Source organism: Larimichthys crocea, chromosome IV (genome assembly GCF_000972845.2).
Source record: "Larimichthys crocea isolate SSNF chromosome IV, L_crocea_2.0, whole genome shotgun sequence".
NCBI lineage: Eukaryota > Metazoa > Chordata > Actinopteri > Sciaenidae > Larimichthys > Larimichthys crocea.
Window position 1 is genome coordinate 4239444 of NC_040014.1, and position 18632 is coordinate 4258075.

Below are 18632 nucleotides of genomic sequence, written 5' to 3' on the forward strand. Positions count from 1 at the left end.
TTTAGTTGAATATTTGAAATAACTGAAATATTGAAACAGTTGAAGATGAAGTGGCATCTGAAAAATAAATATTGAAAGTAGCTGAAATGGGAGAACTGAAAGAAGTTTCATTAAATATAAATACTTGATAATGTCGCAGCAATGATAACGTTACAATAATGTTACTGTTATTTCACTGTTTTCTGGAACTAACCGCTGCTGTATTCAGGGTGACAGAACCAGAGCTCCAGACAGGTGGTGGCAGGATGCTCCTTGCTGCCATCAGGAGGATCAACCAGCAGCCGAAACTCCTGCTGCAGAGAGTCTAACAGAGTCTGGATCAGAGGATAGTTGGGCCTATCAGACACATACATCAGGTCCTGGGTAAGGAAAGAGAATAAAAAAAATTACACACATAGTCTATTTTTTTAAGATATTTTCATATCTAAGGGGAAGTAAATTTAGTCTGAATTGCAAGCTATGTCAATAAAATACCTTAACTGGACAATGACTACATGAATCACTTGCCTTAAGCTGAGTCAGTGTCATGTTCAGTGACTTTCCTGGGGGTCCAGGAGCCCCAGGTGGACCCTAAAACACAGACACGAAACTTCAAACTTCATCTATTGCAAAAAATTATTGTAGCAAAAGAAATTTCTCTCTTGACATGACTTCTGGGTAAATATACACACTATACAATGACAATTGATATATATTTTTTTTCAAATAAATCAATGTGGTGTTCAACTAGTAATATCAGTATAGGGTCACTAAAATTAAAACAATAATAAACAAAAAAATGTAAAGCCCATTTCCCCCGAATGTTAAGCCAATGTTAGCCAAAAGACAGTAAAGTTATAAACAAAGCAAACTTCCAGACATGAGAAGTACATATCCACACTATGCTGATTTCATACTCAACTTGGGTCGCATTATCAGTGTTGCTGTAGACATCCTACATTTTGGATATACAGTGTCTAGTATATCTTTATATTAATATGATAGCTTTTTTTTTTTTTTTGACCAATCAAAATTTAATTTAGAGCTAGTTTCATCCTCTGCTGTCCAACTTTGTTGTAAACTTACCGGAAGCCCTCTCCTGCCGGGCAGACCAGGCAAACCTTGGTAGCCTTTTAAACCCTGCAGTTAAAAAGAAATGTGATAAATAAAAACATTCAATCCGGCACTGTTCTGCACAGCAATATCACACCATTAAGTGTAAAACACATTGGTATGGAAGTAAAGACTGCTGCACAATCCCATTACATTCTAACGCCAACTCGAACATGTGACGGCTTTATGATTATATGTGCCATCAACATGAGTGATTCTGACGTAAAGAATCTTCAAGGACACTGCAGATAAAGGTGAGTAGGAGCTGAAGTGAGTTTGATCTGTCAAGACAAGAGTGCTTGAGTTGATCATGTCATACCTTTAATCCAAACAAACCCTGCAGCAGGGGAGAGAACAGAAGAAGAAAAGGGCATTAGTATGATTTTCCAGTGTGAAGTGGATTTATCAACAAACAGCTTCAGAGTGCTTTTATCTGCTGCATTAAGAACCCATCAGGCATGGCTTCGCAGATTTTATAACCCAAGTCAATGGATTTTCTACCCTAAGACACAGTGGGTTGAACACAATCATTATGTGCTGCTGAACTGTGAATGGTTCAACAGACTGGCAGCTGAAGAGAAGATTAGTTGGTTGACAGATAACAAGTCTGCACTTTACAGGAATGACTGGAGTTATTCTAAAACAATAACATTTCCATCACACACTCCACTTCTGTGCTGTCTCCATTTCTCAGACACAGTCTGGATAAAAGTATCTGAGTGACAGAACTGAGTGACTTGAATTGAAGATATAAAATATTCCAGACACAAAGTTAAAAATGCATGGCCTGAATAACCTCAGTATATCCAAAGGGAATTTCAAACACAATTGCAAAGTTCTTTGCATAAAAGAAAGCAACAATATACAAGCCAAACTGAAAAACAAAATGCCAGTTATAAACATAGTTAAAGATGGATATAACAGCCAGCAACCAAAAAAGTACAAAAAAATTAAACATGTTACATCAGCTATCTGTACATGAAAACCTACAGGCAGTCCTGGCACCCCTAGTGTACCCCTCGGCCCCGGTAGACCAATATTTCCCTAAAAGAAAAACAACAGACAAACGAAAGAGAGACAGGGAGAGAAAGTTGGACATCATAAAAACATATTCAAATGTAGTCGAAATGAATCACAACACAAGGGAGGAAATAAGAAGTAATTTATTATTACCTGCTCTCCCTTCAGACCCGGTGGGCCTGGCAACCCAGCAGGACCACGGATACCCTGAAAAAATAAAATATTTCCAGGGTTAGGGTTAGGGTTAGAACTGAATAAATATCCATAAAATCAACATACATTATTACATTATGTCAAAATGACAAAAACCTGAATAAATTAGAAAGATTTGTCAAAAGAACAAACAAACAACAACAACAACAAAAAATTGCAAAAAAAAACAGTGCCTGATTGACTGTTTTAAAGCAACCCAGGCCTCACAAGCCACCTTAAACTGTACACTTCGTGGACTACTGTCACAGCCTGGAAGGCATCCTACAGAAAATAGTTAAATTGTCCCGATCGGTCTCCACTGAGGAGGTATGGTCAACATTGTCCCTGCGTTTCAGGGATCTGTAGACCAGGACTGGAGAGGATTGGAGTGGCCCCTGCCCTGACCAACCAATCGCCAGTCTTTAATCTGATGATCACTGTTATTTAAACTAGAACCGCCTTTCAGCCCAGGCAGCTTTTGTTTTGTGCTGAGCTTGCCTCTGTATTAAACCTTGACTTGCTTGTGAATGTTGAGTTAACTTGTTTTTGTAGAAGAATTATTTACTACCTGGGGACTGGGCTAGCTTTGGTTGGGCTACTGACTGCATCTATTTAGGTGTTTGTTAGAGTCAGTAGGTTTAGGGGTGCTGTTTCTCCCTGATTTTGGTCATTACTATATTGTGGTTATTATATAAGGCTTATATAGTTACCTCACCTGCTTTTGTTAGATTTATAATCAATCTGAATTCCTGAAAATAAATGTTTGTTTAACCAGAAACAACTGGTTTATGTTACTTACTTTTCCCTCAAGAGCTGGTACGTAACAGTCTCATACAATTTAAATTACTTCATGAACTTCATTATTCCAAGGTGAAAATACACAACAATATACTTGTATCCATGTATAAACTGTATTTTGCCCCTAAATTTCTTCCTTTTGGTCTGATATCTTCAAGAATATTTCAGAGCTGGTGAAGCCTCATTGTCAGTCATGTGGTTAGTGGCCTGTTCAGTTTCTCTGCTACTGGGCTGCTTAAGCTCCAGCTGAGGGGTCTCAAATGGAGCCTGGGGGGAGGCCTCGATCACCAAGTGGGTCTTGTCCAACTTTCCCCTTAATTTATTTAACACATCATAATGCGTCTCATTATCTACCCTGAGCTCAGTTGTCTGCTTCATCTGGCTGCGATATCTAGACACTCTCCGTGCCTCTGCCTGGCCCATTATGGATGTGAGATGTTATTTTTTCCATGCTCAGTGCCTGACAAGTTGGAGCCTTGATAGACTGTTGATTTTTTTATAATCGCTGAAGGTTTTAACTCAGCAGACACAGACTTGTTCTGCCTACAGAAAGTTAAAATCTCTTTATTACAGAAACTGAAGGTGATTGATAATCCTGTGCTTATTGGATCAAGTTCCTTTCCCTGTTTTTTCTTCGCCTTTATCACTTTGTGGTGGCTCTCTGTATCGTTGTGTCTGTATTTGTGATGGCTCTTAAGGTCTGAGGTAGTTATATACATTCTGAAGTAACCTCATAGGACAGAGTTACACTTCAAAGGAAAAAATAGTGATGGGAATAATATAATTGTGTCTAATAAGTCTTTTACAAAGGAGATACTATATACATCCGCCTAGCTTCACAATAATCCAAAAACGAGCAGACACATTGGTGAAACTAAATGACAACACCCATGAATTATGCATAACTTTAAGCCTTAATATAATTAAAATTGACAAGTTATAAAAATTCACCCTCATGAATGGAAAAATTAGTTATTAAGACCACAGCCTATTTTTGTACCGAGCTATAAACATGTTGCTTTGAGGTTGGGCATGTCAACATGGTTGTTTATGGAGACTGATTCGTTCTGTAGCCAGGCTCAAGGGGCCATTCGAGGACTGCCACTTGCTCGGAACAAGCTCATCTATTTGGAATTTAGTCTTTTTTTAATGTTATCAGTTACACCTGTACTTTTCCTACTGGTGAACAAAAGTCTATTGCTTTCTGTAATGTGTAATTCCATGTTATTTTTGCCCTTTCCTGGATTGCTTCACTATTTTCATACAATAAACATTGTAGCATTTACTTGCTGCATTACATTATTAAATCAATAGAATGTTAATGAATGTGTGTATCCATTTAACAATTCCAGAACTTTATAAAGTTTCTGAACTTTCACTTGAAAATTCCATTACCCAAATGTATTACCTTCTGCTAAAGCCTAATTTATTCATTTAAACCAGAGAACCATCTCCCTCAGAGTAATTGTCTTTTCAGTTTCAATTTACTATCACACCTCCAGACACAGTTGCCACCCAAACATTATTATTATTTGCAGATCATTATTTGTTTCCCAGATTATCTCCTTATTAACACATTAAACAACAGACAGCTCCTACCTTCATGGCATCAGCTCCAGGCAGTCCAGGCAGTCCCATGTCTCCTTTCTCACCCTGAGAATACAAACATTTCACTATGACTGTACCTGTATTATCTGTACCTGTAATTTAAAAACATATAAATCCTATTCCGTGAAAGGTGATGATAATTCACATCATCATGTCTATATGCTAAAGAGGAATGTTCTGAGGCCTAGAAATGAAAGCAGTACAAAGACACTTTTCATTGAATCCAATGAGATCCAGTTTGGGTTGGGCTTTCACTGAATCTCTGTCATGTTTATTAATTTGTGTTTACCTCTTTCCCCTTTTCACCTTGATCTCCCAGCTCTCCGCGCAAGCCCTGGATTCCCTTGGTGACAAACATAAAACGGAATATATCAGATACTGTCAGTTCATTGACTTATCATGTCATGTCATTTAATGTAATGCTTTATATTTTATTTTTTGTTGGTTAACTAAGCTTACTTTCCTACTTTATTACGCCCTTATTTATATAACAGAAATACACATGAATAGATATAATTATAACAATAATAATAATAATAATAATAATAATAATAATAATAATAATAAATAATAATAATTACAATAACAATAACAATAATTACAATAACAACAACAATAATAATAATAAAACATTAAAGAAAATTCTGTAGAAAGGGAAAATAGCCCACTTAACTGGAGCTAAGCTGGGGTTAGACACAACATAGAAACTTTACAGATAAAAGCTACATTAGTCTAAATATTGTAATTTATTTGCTGACTGCAGTTCACTTAATGACCAAACGTATCATTATTAACAAGCGTTTTTTTACAAATCTTTGAAGCAGACAGGCAGAGGCAAGGCAAATACAGGCAATTGTAGAGCTTTTTTATAACATAAAAACAAACAAACTGATGAATGGATGTTAAGTGAAGAAATAATTTGACTTACGATGAGCCCAGGCCATCCAGGAAGGCCAACCTGTCCTGTGTCTCCTTTTTGGCCCTGAACATCAAAAAACAATGTACTGTTGGCTCTTACAGCATAATTAAACCAGATGTACACAAGCCAGTGGCTTATATCCCATATATCCCACCTTTGGTCCTCTGTCACCTCTGGTTCCTCTGACTCCAGCCTTCCCCCGTTTCCCCTGTGGACAAGTTCGCCATGTTTTTCAATGAGGCAACAGAAAGCAAAAGAGGACACACAAGAAATAACCTAATGTGTTATGTATAATTCTGTACATGTGGTGGCTGTCAATGGCTGTGTCCATTTCCACTTTCATCCCATGCGCATACACCATAATGAAAGCGATGACTTCTTCACTAAACAAAGTCTATTTTATTAATCAGTTGTAAAAAATGGACTAGCATTAGGATTATAAACAGAATATTAACTTTTTGGATTTATCACTGTAGAATTTTGGCTACATCTTACATCCTACATTATTTAGAATTGGATTTCACTTGCAAAACTTTCAAATTACTGAAACAGAAAAATCTTACCCTCCTTCCAATGTGACCTGTCTTCCCTGGTGATCCATTCATGCCATTGTTTCCCTGTAGGAGTAAAACACAAACTGATCAGTGGCATAATTAGCTTGAATTTAAATATGCCCAACTTTAGATGTTTGGGAAAGTGTGAATGTATAAAAGGAGATGTTAGATTATACATTAGGATATAGATAAATACAACAAATTGTACTGGAACATGAGGATCTCACCTTCTCGCCTTTCATGCCCTCTTTCCCCTCAGGTCCTGGTTTTCCTTGAACTCCCTGCAGAGCAGCAATAGTTTTTCATTAGACAGACGAAACACACTCACACATATATACAATTTCTTTTTTTCTTAATAATCAATTCCTATCAAACAAATACTATAAATAAAGACCAGCTGCTAAAGGCAAAATATGATTTCATCATCCACAGTGTTTCTGTGTTGTACACATCCACACACTTACAGGAGCCCCTTGGGGACCTGGGGGTCCCTGGGGTCCATTCTCTCCAGGAGGCCCCTGAAAAAGCAAAGGAAGTGACACAAATAAGACAGTTAGAGGTGTTGAGGGTAAAAAAGGCAATCTTCAGCCATGGTAATGAACAGACAAACCTCAAACCCTGGCAGAGCTGGAGGACCTCGGATTCCTGGCAGACCATCTTCACCCTGCAATGGTAATTCACATTATTCAGAGGATATTTACATTAACATGTATTTATTAATAAGCTGTAGCATCATGCAGATATGCACTTAGGTCATATACAGCAGATTTATAAATAAAATACAGCAGATACATATAACAATGCCACTTACCTGTTCCCCTGGTGGACCTGGAGCTCCTTGCTCTCCCTTCATTCCTGGTGGCCCTGGTTCCCCTTTAGCTCCCTGGTCTCCCTGAGGTCCAACTTTTCCTACTGGACCCTGTCATGAAGACATCACAACAATGACTTCTCTCTAAATCACTTAAAAGAGTAGTGCCCACAGCATCACTGCTGTGATAGAACAAAGAGGAAATCATGTATATATATAATACTGCCAATCAAGGGCAATCTACACAGGCAAACAAAACAAATACAGTGAACAACTTTTCTGATACACAAGGATACTTACAGGTGGACCCAGTCCCCCTGTTTCTCCTCTCACACCTCGTGCACCAGCTATTCCCTATGTACAAGACAAACAGAGAGCAAATGGTTGTCTTTTGTTATATTTAGTGCCTTGTCTAAGTATTCACCCCCCTTGGGCTTTTCCACAGATTACAACCTGGAATTTAAATTGATTTTATTGGGCTTTTCACCATTCGATTAACACAACATGCATTGTTCTTTGAGGGGAACAAAATACTTCTTTAGGTGTGATACAATAATTAACATTCACGAGTATCCAACAGAAGACATGTGATGTAGATTTTCTGTTGTGGCATTTTCTTTTCCATTTTCTAATGATGAATTTAATGGTGCCCTGTCATGGCATTTAAAGCTATTTAAATCTTAACCATCCTTTGTACTACCACAACTTAATGCCAGACCTGTTCGGTTGCTCCTCGGTTTCCATGATGTGTAGCATTGTTCTCTAACAAGCTCTGAGGATGTCATGGAACAGGAAATTAAATCGCAAACAGGTGGACTCTGTTTAACTAATGATGTGTCTTCTGAAGACAGTAGGATGCATGTGATCTTAGTTTGGGGTTTCACAGCAAAAGGGGTGAATACATATGCAATAAAAACTTTTTAGAGTTTTCAAACATGTGATATGCAATGACACACTTCTTCAAGGCAGTGTAACTGTTAGACAAAATGTTAAACAGAATCAGTATTTACCTGAGGGCCTCCAGGCGCTGAAGGTCCAGTAGTTCCTACAGGCCCAGCCTCCCCCTGGAGAGATGAAAGGAAGTATTTTAATGCCATTCCTGTGACATTTATTCTAATTTGACTGACAGGACTCAAGCAGAGCACAGCAGGTGATGAACAGTATATAAAAAAAGAGGATGTATTAGTAAGAGTCTGGCTGGCAAGGCAGGGGTCCCATCAATAAGGTGATTACTGAAAGCCAGTACTGATTCTTCCTCTCTGTCAGTAGCTGTACTGTTTACAGCGAACATCTACAGCAGTTACCAAAAGTCCTCACTCATGACCTTGATTTTCCATTTTTGTTTTTTCTTATGAATGAAAATCCTGAGATTAAGATGCTTCCTTTTATACAAGAGCTAAATACGCACTAATGCAGAATAGGTTCACATGTAGCGAGTGCAATCTAACTTTTAACTGTTTGGGTTGAGTGATTACACCAGACATAAGAAAACATAAGATATATAGATTAAAAAAAGCGATATAAAGATGTGTTAACTGTAATTTGTGATGGTGCCTGACTCAATCAGGCTACCAAAAATACCATTTCAATATTAATTAAAGTCATTCTAAAATTTCAGCTACTGTATAAGTACAATTGCTTCAATTTGTTTTGATGTATGTGAGTGAAACAATTTTTAACAACATTGTGAAGTGAGACAGCAGTTTGTTACTTGAGGACAATAATATTACCTTCTGGCCCTGAGGTCCATCTAGTCCCAGGGGTCCTCGAGGGCCTGCCGTTCCCTAAAATGAGCACAAACCCACCACAGAAACAAAACACATCTGTCAGGTGGATCAATAAATGTCAATCCCATCTGTGAACAGTTCAAATAAAGGTTAATTTAAAGGCTACCAAAATCACCATTGACAGCATCGATGGCGTCAATACATCCTAATAATAAAGTCACCTGTAATCCTGGCAGACCTGCAGGTCCCACTTCACCCATCAGCCCTGGTTCACCCTGTTTATGAGGATGAACATGACATCAGGAACAGTATATCGCATCATTTTATTTTTGAAAAAATAGATTGGCACTGTAGTCAATTTGTTTGAGACTATTTTCAGTGGCGGATTAACACAATTTTGGTGCTTTAATTAGCATTTATTTTAGCAGAATGGTTTATGTGGGATTGAGTCAAAATAAACTATGACATGGTGCATATTCAAGGTGATGAAGGAACATTTTACCCAGTGCAATAATGTGGTCCTCACATCCAAACATTTTAGATGTTGGGTGTGTGTTGTTGCATTAAAATGTAACAAACATACAAAACACACACTTGTCAACCAAACCTAAGAGTAAAACTCCGCTCACCATTAATCCAATGTGGCCCTTCTCCCCATTTGGGCCCCTTTTGCCATTTTCCCCGAGTGCTCCCCAAGGGCCTTCCCGACCAGACATCCCTAAAGGTCCCACCACACCCTGCCCAGAACAAACAGAAAACTGTGAGCACCACATCAGTCAAAGCAACACAATTATTCTCCTAATCACAGATCTTGTCTGTTCACCAATTTCAACAAACTAAAGTAAGACAGTACAGTATATTATATATTAGTATATGTACCTTCTCCCCTATGGGTCCAGGATCCCCAGTTTCACCAGGATGCCCGACATCACCCTGCAGAGGGGGGATGAACATGAGTCTGGAGTTGATTAACTGTCTACTGAATGTCAGCGACAAAAAAACAAAACAATGGCTTAAGAGTTTTGGAAATACGCCTATTCACTTTCCGGTGTTCAGTGAGAAGATTGATACCATAAGATGATACTGTGAAAAATAAAGCCACATTTCATCTATATGGTTTCTGTATCTTGGTGGTAGTTTGCTTCCATTTGCTTTTATTTTGCCTGTTTTTTAAATCCAAGGTTCAACCCTGAAGACTACATTGGATGAAAAACTGCAAAACTACATCTGACTGTTCTTCAAGACATCCATTACATTCACTGACAAACAAAAAAACTGTGTTTAAAAATACCAATAAATACTTTAAAAAGCAATTACACACTCTATTAACCCTATGCAAGACTCCATAAATGACTCCCTGACACCCAATGCTTAAAGGTACATTTTCAGGTTGTGGAACACGTTTCATCAAGCTGAAAATAATAATAATCTCTGTGATACCTTCAACATGTTGAAGGTGTCACAGAAATTACAGGCCATGCCAGCTTTCTGCTCCCGCTGTTGTTCTATAATCAACATTTGAAAACCCTCACAGGGATTTGAGTTAAGCATTGCCATCATCGCATCATCAGCAAATTTTAATTTCACGGCTTATGTAACAGTGACGGTGGTTTAGTACTTTTCACGCTATTTTTATTTGCATTTCATAGAGCACACGTTGTTCATGTTGACAATTATCTACTAACAAGAAATAAAACCAATATAACAAGTACATCTGTTTACCATAACACTGTTTGTGTGATGCTATAAAGTACAGGGTGGAGGAAATGGTGATGTGATGAAGTCCTTAAGTTCTTCACTGAATTAGAAAATTACCTCCTGCGGAGCTGCTCTGTCATTTGTAAGCAGCAGTTGGACACATGTGAGAATGTCTGCAATCATTTAAAGTGAAGATCATCTATTAGGCACCTACCTCTTCACCCACTGGTCCAGGTGGTCCCTGTAAGCCTTTTGCCCCCTCAAGTCCTCTCTCTCCTAGTGGGCCTGGAGGACCAGTTTTCCCACAAGACCCTATGTCTCCCTGTCAAACATGGCAACAATAGAAGACAGGAAATCAGATACAGTTTGACCTCAGGTTTCTCAATGCTAGTACACAATTGGTTGTCAAAGAGTTTTATTGCCTCACAACAGACCGTTGCACGACATTAAACAAAATCAACTTGGCCTCATGTTGTACAAAACAGATTTAAGTGTTATGACGTGGTGTAAAGACGGAGAGGGGCACTGACCTGGTCTCCTTTCAGTCCATGTGGGCCTTCAGTTCCAGTTTGGCCATGGGGACCCTGATGTTTTTAAATTCAAAACAATCATCAGTTGACAGTAAAAGAACCTGCCACAGTGATGCCAGTGATGTTTGAGCCAACAACCATCATGTTCAAAACTTGTTGAATCCCCTTGTTACTGTGTAGAGCTCACACAGAATTTTCCTCAGCTTGTTTACTCTCTTTTCTCGGTTTCCGTTTCTATTTTAGCATCAGACTCAGCTTCTGCACAATACTTGCCTGTGAAACTGAGATGTGATGTTTAAGCACAAGTTCATGACTTTTTTTTTTTATTTATAGTTTTTAGTTTTAGAGATCATCTTTTTGTTGCTGTCTGCTAGTTTTGTGCTGTTTGTTATTCATACTCTTCTGTTTTCACTGCTGTCTTATGAGGCACTTGTGACTTTATTTTCATTGGAAATACTGTATGAAAATCTTTCTTTTCTTGCTCCACTACAAACTTAAACCTACCTGCTGTCCATCTTGTCCTGTGGGGCCAGCATCACCAGGCAAGCCGGGTAAACCCTGGAGGTTACAGTATCAGTCCAGTAACTCAATGAAGAAGGTTACGCAGACAAAACAGAATAAATCAGAATAAATACTCATATTACAGAATTCAGAAGTTTACCTTGTGCCCGCTTTCCCCTGCTGCTCCTAATAACCCATCAGCACCCTGTAGGCCCTGAGGATATCCAACAAACATGTGGTCAAATAACTTTTTATGCACTTGTTTTTTTATGATGTAACGATGGGTCAACCAGGTGTTCACTTGTATCTAAATTAAAAGATTTATGGATTTGAATCTTTACAGACTATAAGAAGCCTCGGAAATGTAAGTAAAAGCAGCAGTTGATGGTAGGTACCCACTCACTGGGATTCCTGCTGGCCCCGGTGGCCCCTGAGGTCCGGGGGGCCCTTGGCTTCCCCTGGGTCCGGGTTTTCCAGGTGTGCCACCAGAACCTGTGAGACCTGGAGGGCCCTAGAATAGAGATCAATCTCTATTCAATCTCAATATATCATTTATCTCTCTCTATTTTCTGTCAAATATAAAAATACTAATAATAATATTTTAACGTTCCAATAAGTTTCCTAGACAGTGATTTCATCTGTAATATTTTATGCTGCACATTCTATATCTCTTGTTGCTTCAGTATGTCTTTGCTACATACAGGTTTTTCAACAACATTTAATCAATGGTAATTATTTTTTATTGAAGTCAATTTTAATTTGAAGAGGCAATTGACAGATGGATACAAACAAATGGATATATGCACAGCCGGAGGCACAAGCTGGTAAATGTGTTTTTTGTCAAACAGTGGTCCACATCAACATGTAGAGTCAAAGAATGACAACTGACATTTTTCTAATTTTGTATTTTATGACTGGTTCATCAACTGTGGAAATACATGAGCAGAACACATTAGTAATAAACAATTAATAATTCATCTTTTTTCATTCAATTTTTCTTTCAATTTTTTGTTTCACTGTTTTTTTTGTTCAGAAAACAACAGCAGCTTTTCACTCCTTCCTGTGGGCAGGCAGGCAGCAGTATCCTTGTGATGTCTCACACCAAACCTGAACTTTGCTCATTATACCAAACCGAAGCAAAAAGCAAACAAACAAAAATAACTCTGTGTCCAATTAAAATGCCACTTAAATGCAAACTCACAGCCCTGTAACACACAATGTGAAATTCAGTCTCGGGATGCAAACTGCTCGAGTTCACTGTGAACTTTAACTTACTGGTAGGCCTGGTATCCCTTTGGGTCCTTCATCTCCAGGCCGACCCTGTGAGAAATCACAAAGGTTACAGTTTAGTCACTGGTTGATTACAAAACTAATTTGAAGGGTGAATCTGAAGTACAACTTTTAAGTGTGTTTTAGTAGCAGTAACAGTCCATAAAAACAGCACATGTGAGCAGCTTCCATGACCTCAAACTTTTATCTTCATCCTTGATTTTAGTGTAATGCAAGCACCACTGTTCAAGCTCTACAAAATGCTTTACATCCATAGATTTGACTTTTCTCTGTGCATTATTAAAAAAGAAAATAAGACCAGTGCTGGTTTTACAATTAAATTACATGATTAAGAACCACCAAATTAACGGTTCTTCTCACCTGAGGTCCTCTGAGTCCCTTCTCTCCAGGAGGACCCGCTAGACCCTAAAAAAAGAAAACAAACAAGTCATAACATGCTAACCACACCCACAGCTCACACATCTGTCTGAACACTGTGTGAGGAAATAAGACAGAGAAGATCCAAGTATCCAATTTTGTGTAAGCATCCTTATCTTGAATCGTGAAACTTTTAGAAGGCAGGCTATTCCTTTAGTGAAGCATTAAGTCTCCTAATCCAGTCTGTTTTCCAAAGCAATTGCTGAACATGAATATCAAACAATGTAAAAGCTTTTTCTGCATCTGTAGATAGTATTACTGTGGCTGCTTGGTGAGAGGATTAAACCGTTTGTGAGTTTCAATTAATGAATATCTTTGATGAAGTCATCTGGCTATTCCACTGAAAATATTTTTGGAACATCTTTAATGAGCTCATCTGCTGTTACCTTCCTCCTACATCTTACCTGGACCTCCAACAAAGTGAAGTTTTCTTTTTAATAAACTGTGAACTCTGAACACTAACTAAACCATTGAATCATCATTAAGGACTATGAGGACTGTATTGTAACACCTTTAACAGAAAATCACATGTTTAAAATGTTTCCCACAGACTCTGTCTGCTACCCACAGCTCTCATTACATTTTATTTTGGCTGTGAGAAAAGTATGGACAGGATATTTTATAAAACAATAAAGGTTACACCTTTGCCAACATGATTGTTATCTACAATGATGAGTGTGGTTTTCAATGCATTCTGTGATGTGGTCACAAAGGCCTTCAGTTTACCACTGTGTTTAGTGTCCAAGCCAGCAGCTGATGAATCCACCTTCTCAGCAGTGTATTACTTTACTCTATGACAGATTGATGGATTTCACCACTGCAGTGGGCAACCATGCGCGTGAGCAAAGAGTGTGTCCAATAAACACTGCAGGGAGGACTGTGGACAACGAGTGAACTTCACAGAAAAGTCTCACTTCTATTACTGAAAGTGACTATATCCATGCTAAAGGGACTTTCTTATTCCCAAATCTAACCAACCAAAAGAGAAGGATTGATTTAAAATGGTGCAGAAACTTTAAGAAGGAACATCTTACTGAAGTTTGTTTTTGTCTGTGTTTTCAGGATGTTCCCTCATGTTTTTTTTTGTTTCTTTTAGTAACAAAACATTAAACTATATAAAAGCATTTTAATGATACAGTGATTCAATGTGTAACAGTTTCTGTGAGTTGTAAAGTTGTACTGAAATACCGTTGAACCAATTTTCATATGTAAATAAGATATCTAAAAGAAATGCCATTTTTCTCTCACAATTAGTCCAATATTAACCTTGATCAAAACTTAGTGAGAACATGTAAAGATGTCGAAACTTTATTTTATAAACACCAGCAGCACTAGTTTTTCTTCACAACCTGCCAAAAACTGCCAACTGAACAGCGCTATAACATGTGGAGGAACTGCTTTGTCATTGAGGATGTCACCTGACACTTGCAGGGGACAGGCTGGGGTGCAGTGATTGGAGTAATCCATTTGTCCTCTATCAGGTAGACTTGGCATCTCACTCTGACATTAGATTTGCCACCGGTGGCCCCAACAAAATCAATCACTGCGAGCTGTTCGCCTCCATAAACAGCCAGTCCCTGTACACCAGCTGCACACTTCACTCGTTTACTTTTATTTTCCAAATCCTCCTTGGTGTGACCCCCACATAGCTGCTGTCTTAATCAAATCCTTTGAACAATACTCTGTCCTACCCTTATATAGGACCGAACAGCTCACAAGGGTTTAAAGATTGGAAATAAAAAAAGAAAAACATAAATAAACTACAGACACTTACTGCAGGTCCTGGCTTCCCAACAGGTCCAGGTAAACCTCGTGAACCTGGCTCACCCTGGTCCAGAAGAAACAATAAAGTTTATTATTGTTTCTTGTAGTTCACATGGCATTCTTACAAAGACATTTTAACAGTAGATCTAAATGGTAGTGAAATGTGTTAAAAGCAATTTCCTTTTTCTGAGTAACACATTATGTTGCCTTCTACAGATGCTTCTCACTCTCTGAACTTGACAGTTTCTTGACTCTTCTCACATAAAGCAACATGTCTGAAGCTCACCTTTACAAGCCTTTACTATTCGTGATAGGAGAGAGAAACATGACCTTACCCCTTCTCCTGTGAACCCTGGAGGCCCACGCATGCCCACGTTCCCCTGGATACCCTGATGGTAGAAAGAACAGATGGCATTGCATTAATCATCATTTAATGTCACAAAGGCACATCCAACATCACACAACATTTGTCAGAAAATTGTAGGGATCCACATCTGTGACACACCTTACAAACTACAGGTGGGGTTAAATAACAAGCTATCTACTCCTTTTCAGAAAAATGTGTTATTTGTAAAAATTGCTGAAAAAACTATACCAAAATCTGCCGTGCACTCAGGCCAGATATTGCTTTGTTGAACGCTCAATTCTATACAATAACAGAATTTTATCCAATGAACCCAACGTTTTAATTCAAAATAGCAAACCACATATTAATGTTTCAATATAATATCATATCATGATATCATGACAGCAATTTATTGATTTCTAACCAAACAAACTTATGAATTGCTCAACATAATAACTATCACTATTATGTATAAACTGATGAACCGCACAGATTAGGAATCTTAAAGTGTGTGTATTGATGCAGTATATTCTGCATACATTATGTTGATGCTGTGAAAACATAGTACAGGTGCATTCCTTGTATCTGCCCTGCTGAAGAATCACTTACATACATGCCTACTGGGCCCTGAGGTCCCTCCATGCCTTGCTTTCCTGTGAAACCCTGAGAAAACACACAAAACCAATATCTACATAGAACATATTGAAAAACTACACACATACACCAGATATCTGTGTGTGTTGATATAATAGAGGTCATGACTGTTCTGTGCTTGTAGACTCACCCTGTCTCCTGGGGGTCCTGGTGACCCTGGGGGTCCTGGTTTTCCCGGTGGCCCCTGTCAGATAAAGACACACTGTCACCAAAAGGTCCAAAGTACCAATCAATACCATCTGTTATCTGTTTATGTTCGGGGCTGCAGGGACATTACATTAGGCTGAACACCATAAACTTCAAAGCAACACTGAGTACATTTCAAGAAATCTCTCATGTCATCTCTAATTTTTGGGAAAATGCTTGTTTGCTAACTGACTGGACAGGACTGGAACAAAACCCTGTTGGCTTAAAAATTAGAAGCTCTTTCTAGAGCTACATCCTTCAATTACAATCACAGGATGATAACAAAAGCATACCGGAGAACCTGGTGGGCCATCTGCTCCTCTGTCTCCAGCAATTCCTTGAAAACCCTGGAAAAGCACCACAAGTAAGAAAAGAATCAAGAAAAATGGCACAAGAAGTGAAATGGGATGGAGCGGGATTAAGTGCAAATGTGGAACATACCATCATTAATTTCTAGCAATAGCAGATGTGTGCAAAGCTCTGAAATTATTGGTTTGAGTGAGTTGCTTTAATCTACCATTTAATTGTATTTAGGTCATTTCAAGTAATGGGAACTATGAGTTTTATATTACTAAATCAACAGCCAGCACATTATTAACCGCTTGAGATACATGTAACAAGGACAAATGTAGCTTAAAGAATCTTACATTAAACTCTTAATCACCAGTATGTCATCTATACTGACATTTGGGCAGTGGCCTCATAATTCCCACTAACAATAGAGTAATCTTAAGGTATTTTAGACAATAGTGTGCTTCCAGCTTTGTGTTTGGAAAAGATCATTCCCTGTTTAAACATGACAATGTCCTCCTGCGCAAAGCCGGGTCCATAAAAAAACAGTTTTCAGTTTGGTGAACTGGCCTGCACAGAGCCCTGACCTCAACCTCATCCAACACCTTTGGGATGAACTGGAACACTGACTATGAGCCAGGCCTTATTAACCTACATCAGTGTTGGACCTCACTAATGCTCTAATGGCAACACATCCCTGCAGCCAGGTTCCTAAATCTGGTGGAAAGCCTGAAACCACTAGAGTGGAGGTCGTTATAGCAGCAGAGTAATGCCAATGGTTCAGAATGACATGTTCAACAGATATACACATATGAATGCTAAAGTTTCTGTACTCCTAAGGTTGTCAAAGTATTGAGACCACATGTTTAAAACAATATAGTATATATTTGATAGTATCAAAAGTACAGATGCTATCAAAAACTGATCTTCAATCAGATTTTCAACCAAAGGAAAATGAAACAGAGGCTGCTCTAACCCTACCATATGGTCTACTGACAATCACACTGGTCTGCAGAGAGATATGTTCTCTGGTATTAGGTTAGGAGACACAGACACAGTGGATGTTTTATAAGCATAGACTAGGTAAAGCAACAGAAAACACACCTTGTTGGTGGTGATTTCATTTGCTACCATGTTGTTTTTCGATCATTTCTCCATTATTATTAACAATCCTGCTTCCCTCAGCTCACCTGCTGTTTAAAAACAAAATTGCGGGTGAAAAGATCCAAAACACAAGTTGTGTTTTATGGGTCCCTTTATAAGAGTCAATAGGGCAGAAACATGCAGGGAGACAGAAAGAGGCGGTGTGGGTCAAGCTGTGGTGTGCAGAGAGACATAGAGATGTAGGTGTGAGTGTGTGTGAAGCACACCTACATCTCTAAAGCAACGTGAACAGATAATTATTATTGAACACTAAAATAAGGTAGACAATTAAGTAGAATTAAAATGGTGACCTACAAGAAAAAGGTTAATGTATTGAAATTAAATATATAAATGGTTACCCCTGTACCACCTCTGTGTGCAGATTGTTATTTTAGAAAAAAAATGATCATATGTGTGCCTCAAACTTTTTTTGTTGTTGCTTTTTTAAGATTATATTGAAAGAGATATTAAGTATCAGCCTTATATACGACATACAATATGTACATACTATATGTATACATGAACTCCCCTGCGCCTCCAGTGAGCACACATGATATCTTTTACTGTTTGGTAGCAGGTTCTGTCCTGTCCTGGTAAAACTTTTTTTTCGTTGGCAGTGTTCATTGTGTTCTGCCCATGAATCAGTAAAATCTGTGACACTTCATCTTGGGTTGTCTCGTAAAACTGTAATAATATGTTTTTATTCTGCTCAACCCTGTGGTGCGTGGCCTAGACGGAGGCATGATGTCATGAGCTAAACACTGAGGTTATTCTGAGGCTAACAGTCTTACCGTTGGTCCTTTACTACCAGCGCAGCCAGCTGCACCTGAAGGACCCTGAAACACAGAGAGACACAGAATACCAACAATGCAATTTTCCCCAAGAGCAGAGGTTATTCAGAGTGCAAACAGTAACTATCATCGCATTAACAAGTTTTATTATGATTAAGATATTCGTCTTAAAGTTGTAGTTCAACATTTTGGGGAATATGCCAATTTCCTTACTTGCGTTGAGTTAGATCAGGGTTCGGCAACTAAGTTTGGACGCGGGCCAATTTTTTTCCTGACAATTCCATCGCGGTCCATGACCATGCG

The 18632-nt window shown here is 38.5% G+C and overlaps 1 protein-coding gene across 3 annotated transcripts in view; it reads right to left on the reverse strand.

The window, feature by feature from the left end:
* si:ch211-196i2.1 (collagen alpha-1(I) chain) overlaps positions 1 to 18632 on the reverse strand; it is a 97782-nt gene that overhangs the window by 4669 nt on the left and 74481 nt on the right. For all 3 annotated transcript variants that reach the window (XM_027278549.1, XM_027278548.1, XM_027278547.1), the window contains exons 31-64: positions 18330 to 18374; positions 16398 to 16451; positions 16049 to 16102; positions 15874 to 15927; positions 15254 to 15307; positions 14929 to 14982; positions 13098 to 13142; positions 12723 to 12767; positions 11851 to 11958; positions 11608 to 11661; positions 11451 to 11504; positions 10947 to 11000; positions 10631 to 10738; positions 9598 to 9651; positions 9348 to 9455; positions 8940 to 8993; positions 8722 to 8775; positions 8002 to 8055; positions 7292 to 7345; positions 6995 to 7102; positions 6794 to 6847; positions 6648 to 6701; positions 6411 to 6464; positions 6193 to 6246; positions 5784 to 5837; positions 5639 to 5692; positions 5000 to 5053; positions 4702 to 4755; positions 2266 to 2319; positions 2083 to 2136; positions 1412 to 1429; positions 1066 to 1119; positions 508 to 570; positions 194 to 359 (exon numbers count right to left, since the gene is read on the reverse strand). In XM_027278549.1, the coding sequence (XP_027134350.1) occupies positions 194 to 359; positions 508 to 570; positions 1066 to 1119; positions 1412 to 1429; positions 2083 to 2136; positions 2266 to 2319; positions 4702 to 4755; positions 5000 to 5053; positions 5639 to 5692; positions 5784 to 5837; positions 6193 to 6246; positions 6411 to 6464; positions 6648 to 6701; positions 6794 to 6847; positions 6995 to 7102; positions 7292 to 7345; positions 8002 to 8055; positions 8722 to 8775; positions 8940 to 8993; positions 9348 to 9455; positions 9598 to 9651; positions 10631 to 10738; positions 10947 to 11000; positions 11451 to 11504; positions 11608 to 11661; positions 11851 to 11958; positions 12723 to 12767; positions 13098 to 13142; positions 14929 to 14982; positions 15254 to 15307; positions 15874 to 15927; positions 16049 to 16102; positions 16398 to 16451; positions 18330 to 18374 (2110 nt within the window). The remainder of the gene's footprint in view (positions 1 to 193; positions 360 to 507; positions 571 to 1065; positions 1120 to 1411; positions 1430 to 2082; positions 2137 to 2265; positions 2320 to 4701; positions 4756 to 4999; positions 5054 to 5638; positions 5693 to 5783; positions 5838 to 6192; positions 6247 to 6410; positions 6465 to 6647; positions 6702 to 6793; positions 6848 to 6994; positions 7103 to 7291; positions 7346 to 8001; positions 8056 to 8721; positions 8776 to 8939; positions 8994 to 9347; positions 9456 to 9597; positions 9652 to 10630; positions 10739 to 10946; positions 11001 to 11450; positions 11505 to 11607; positions 11662 to 11850; positions 11959 to 12722; positions 12768 to 13097; positions 13143 to 14928; positions 14983 to 15253; positions 15308 to 15873; positions 15928 to 16048; positions 16103 to 16397; positions 16452 to 18329; positions 18375 to 18632) is intronic.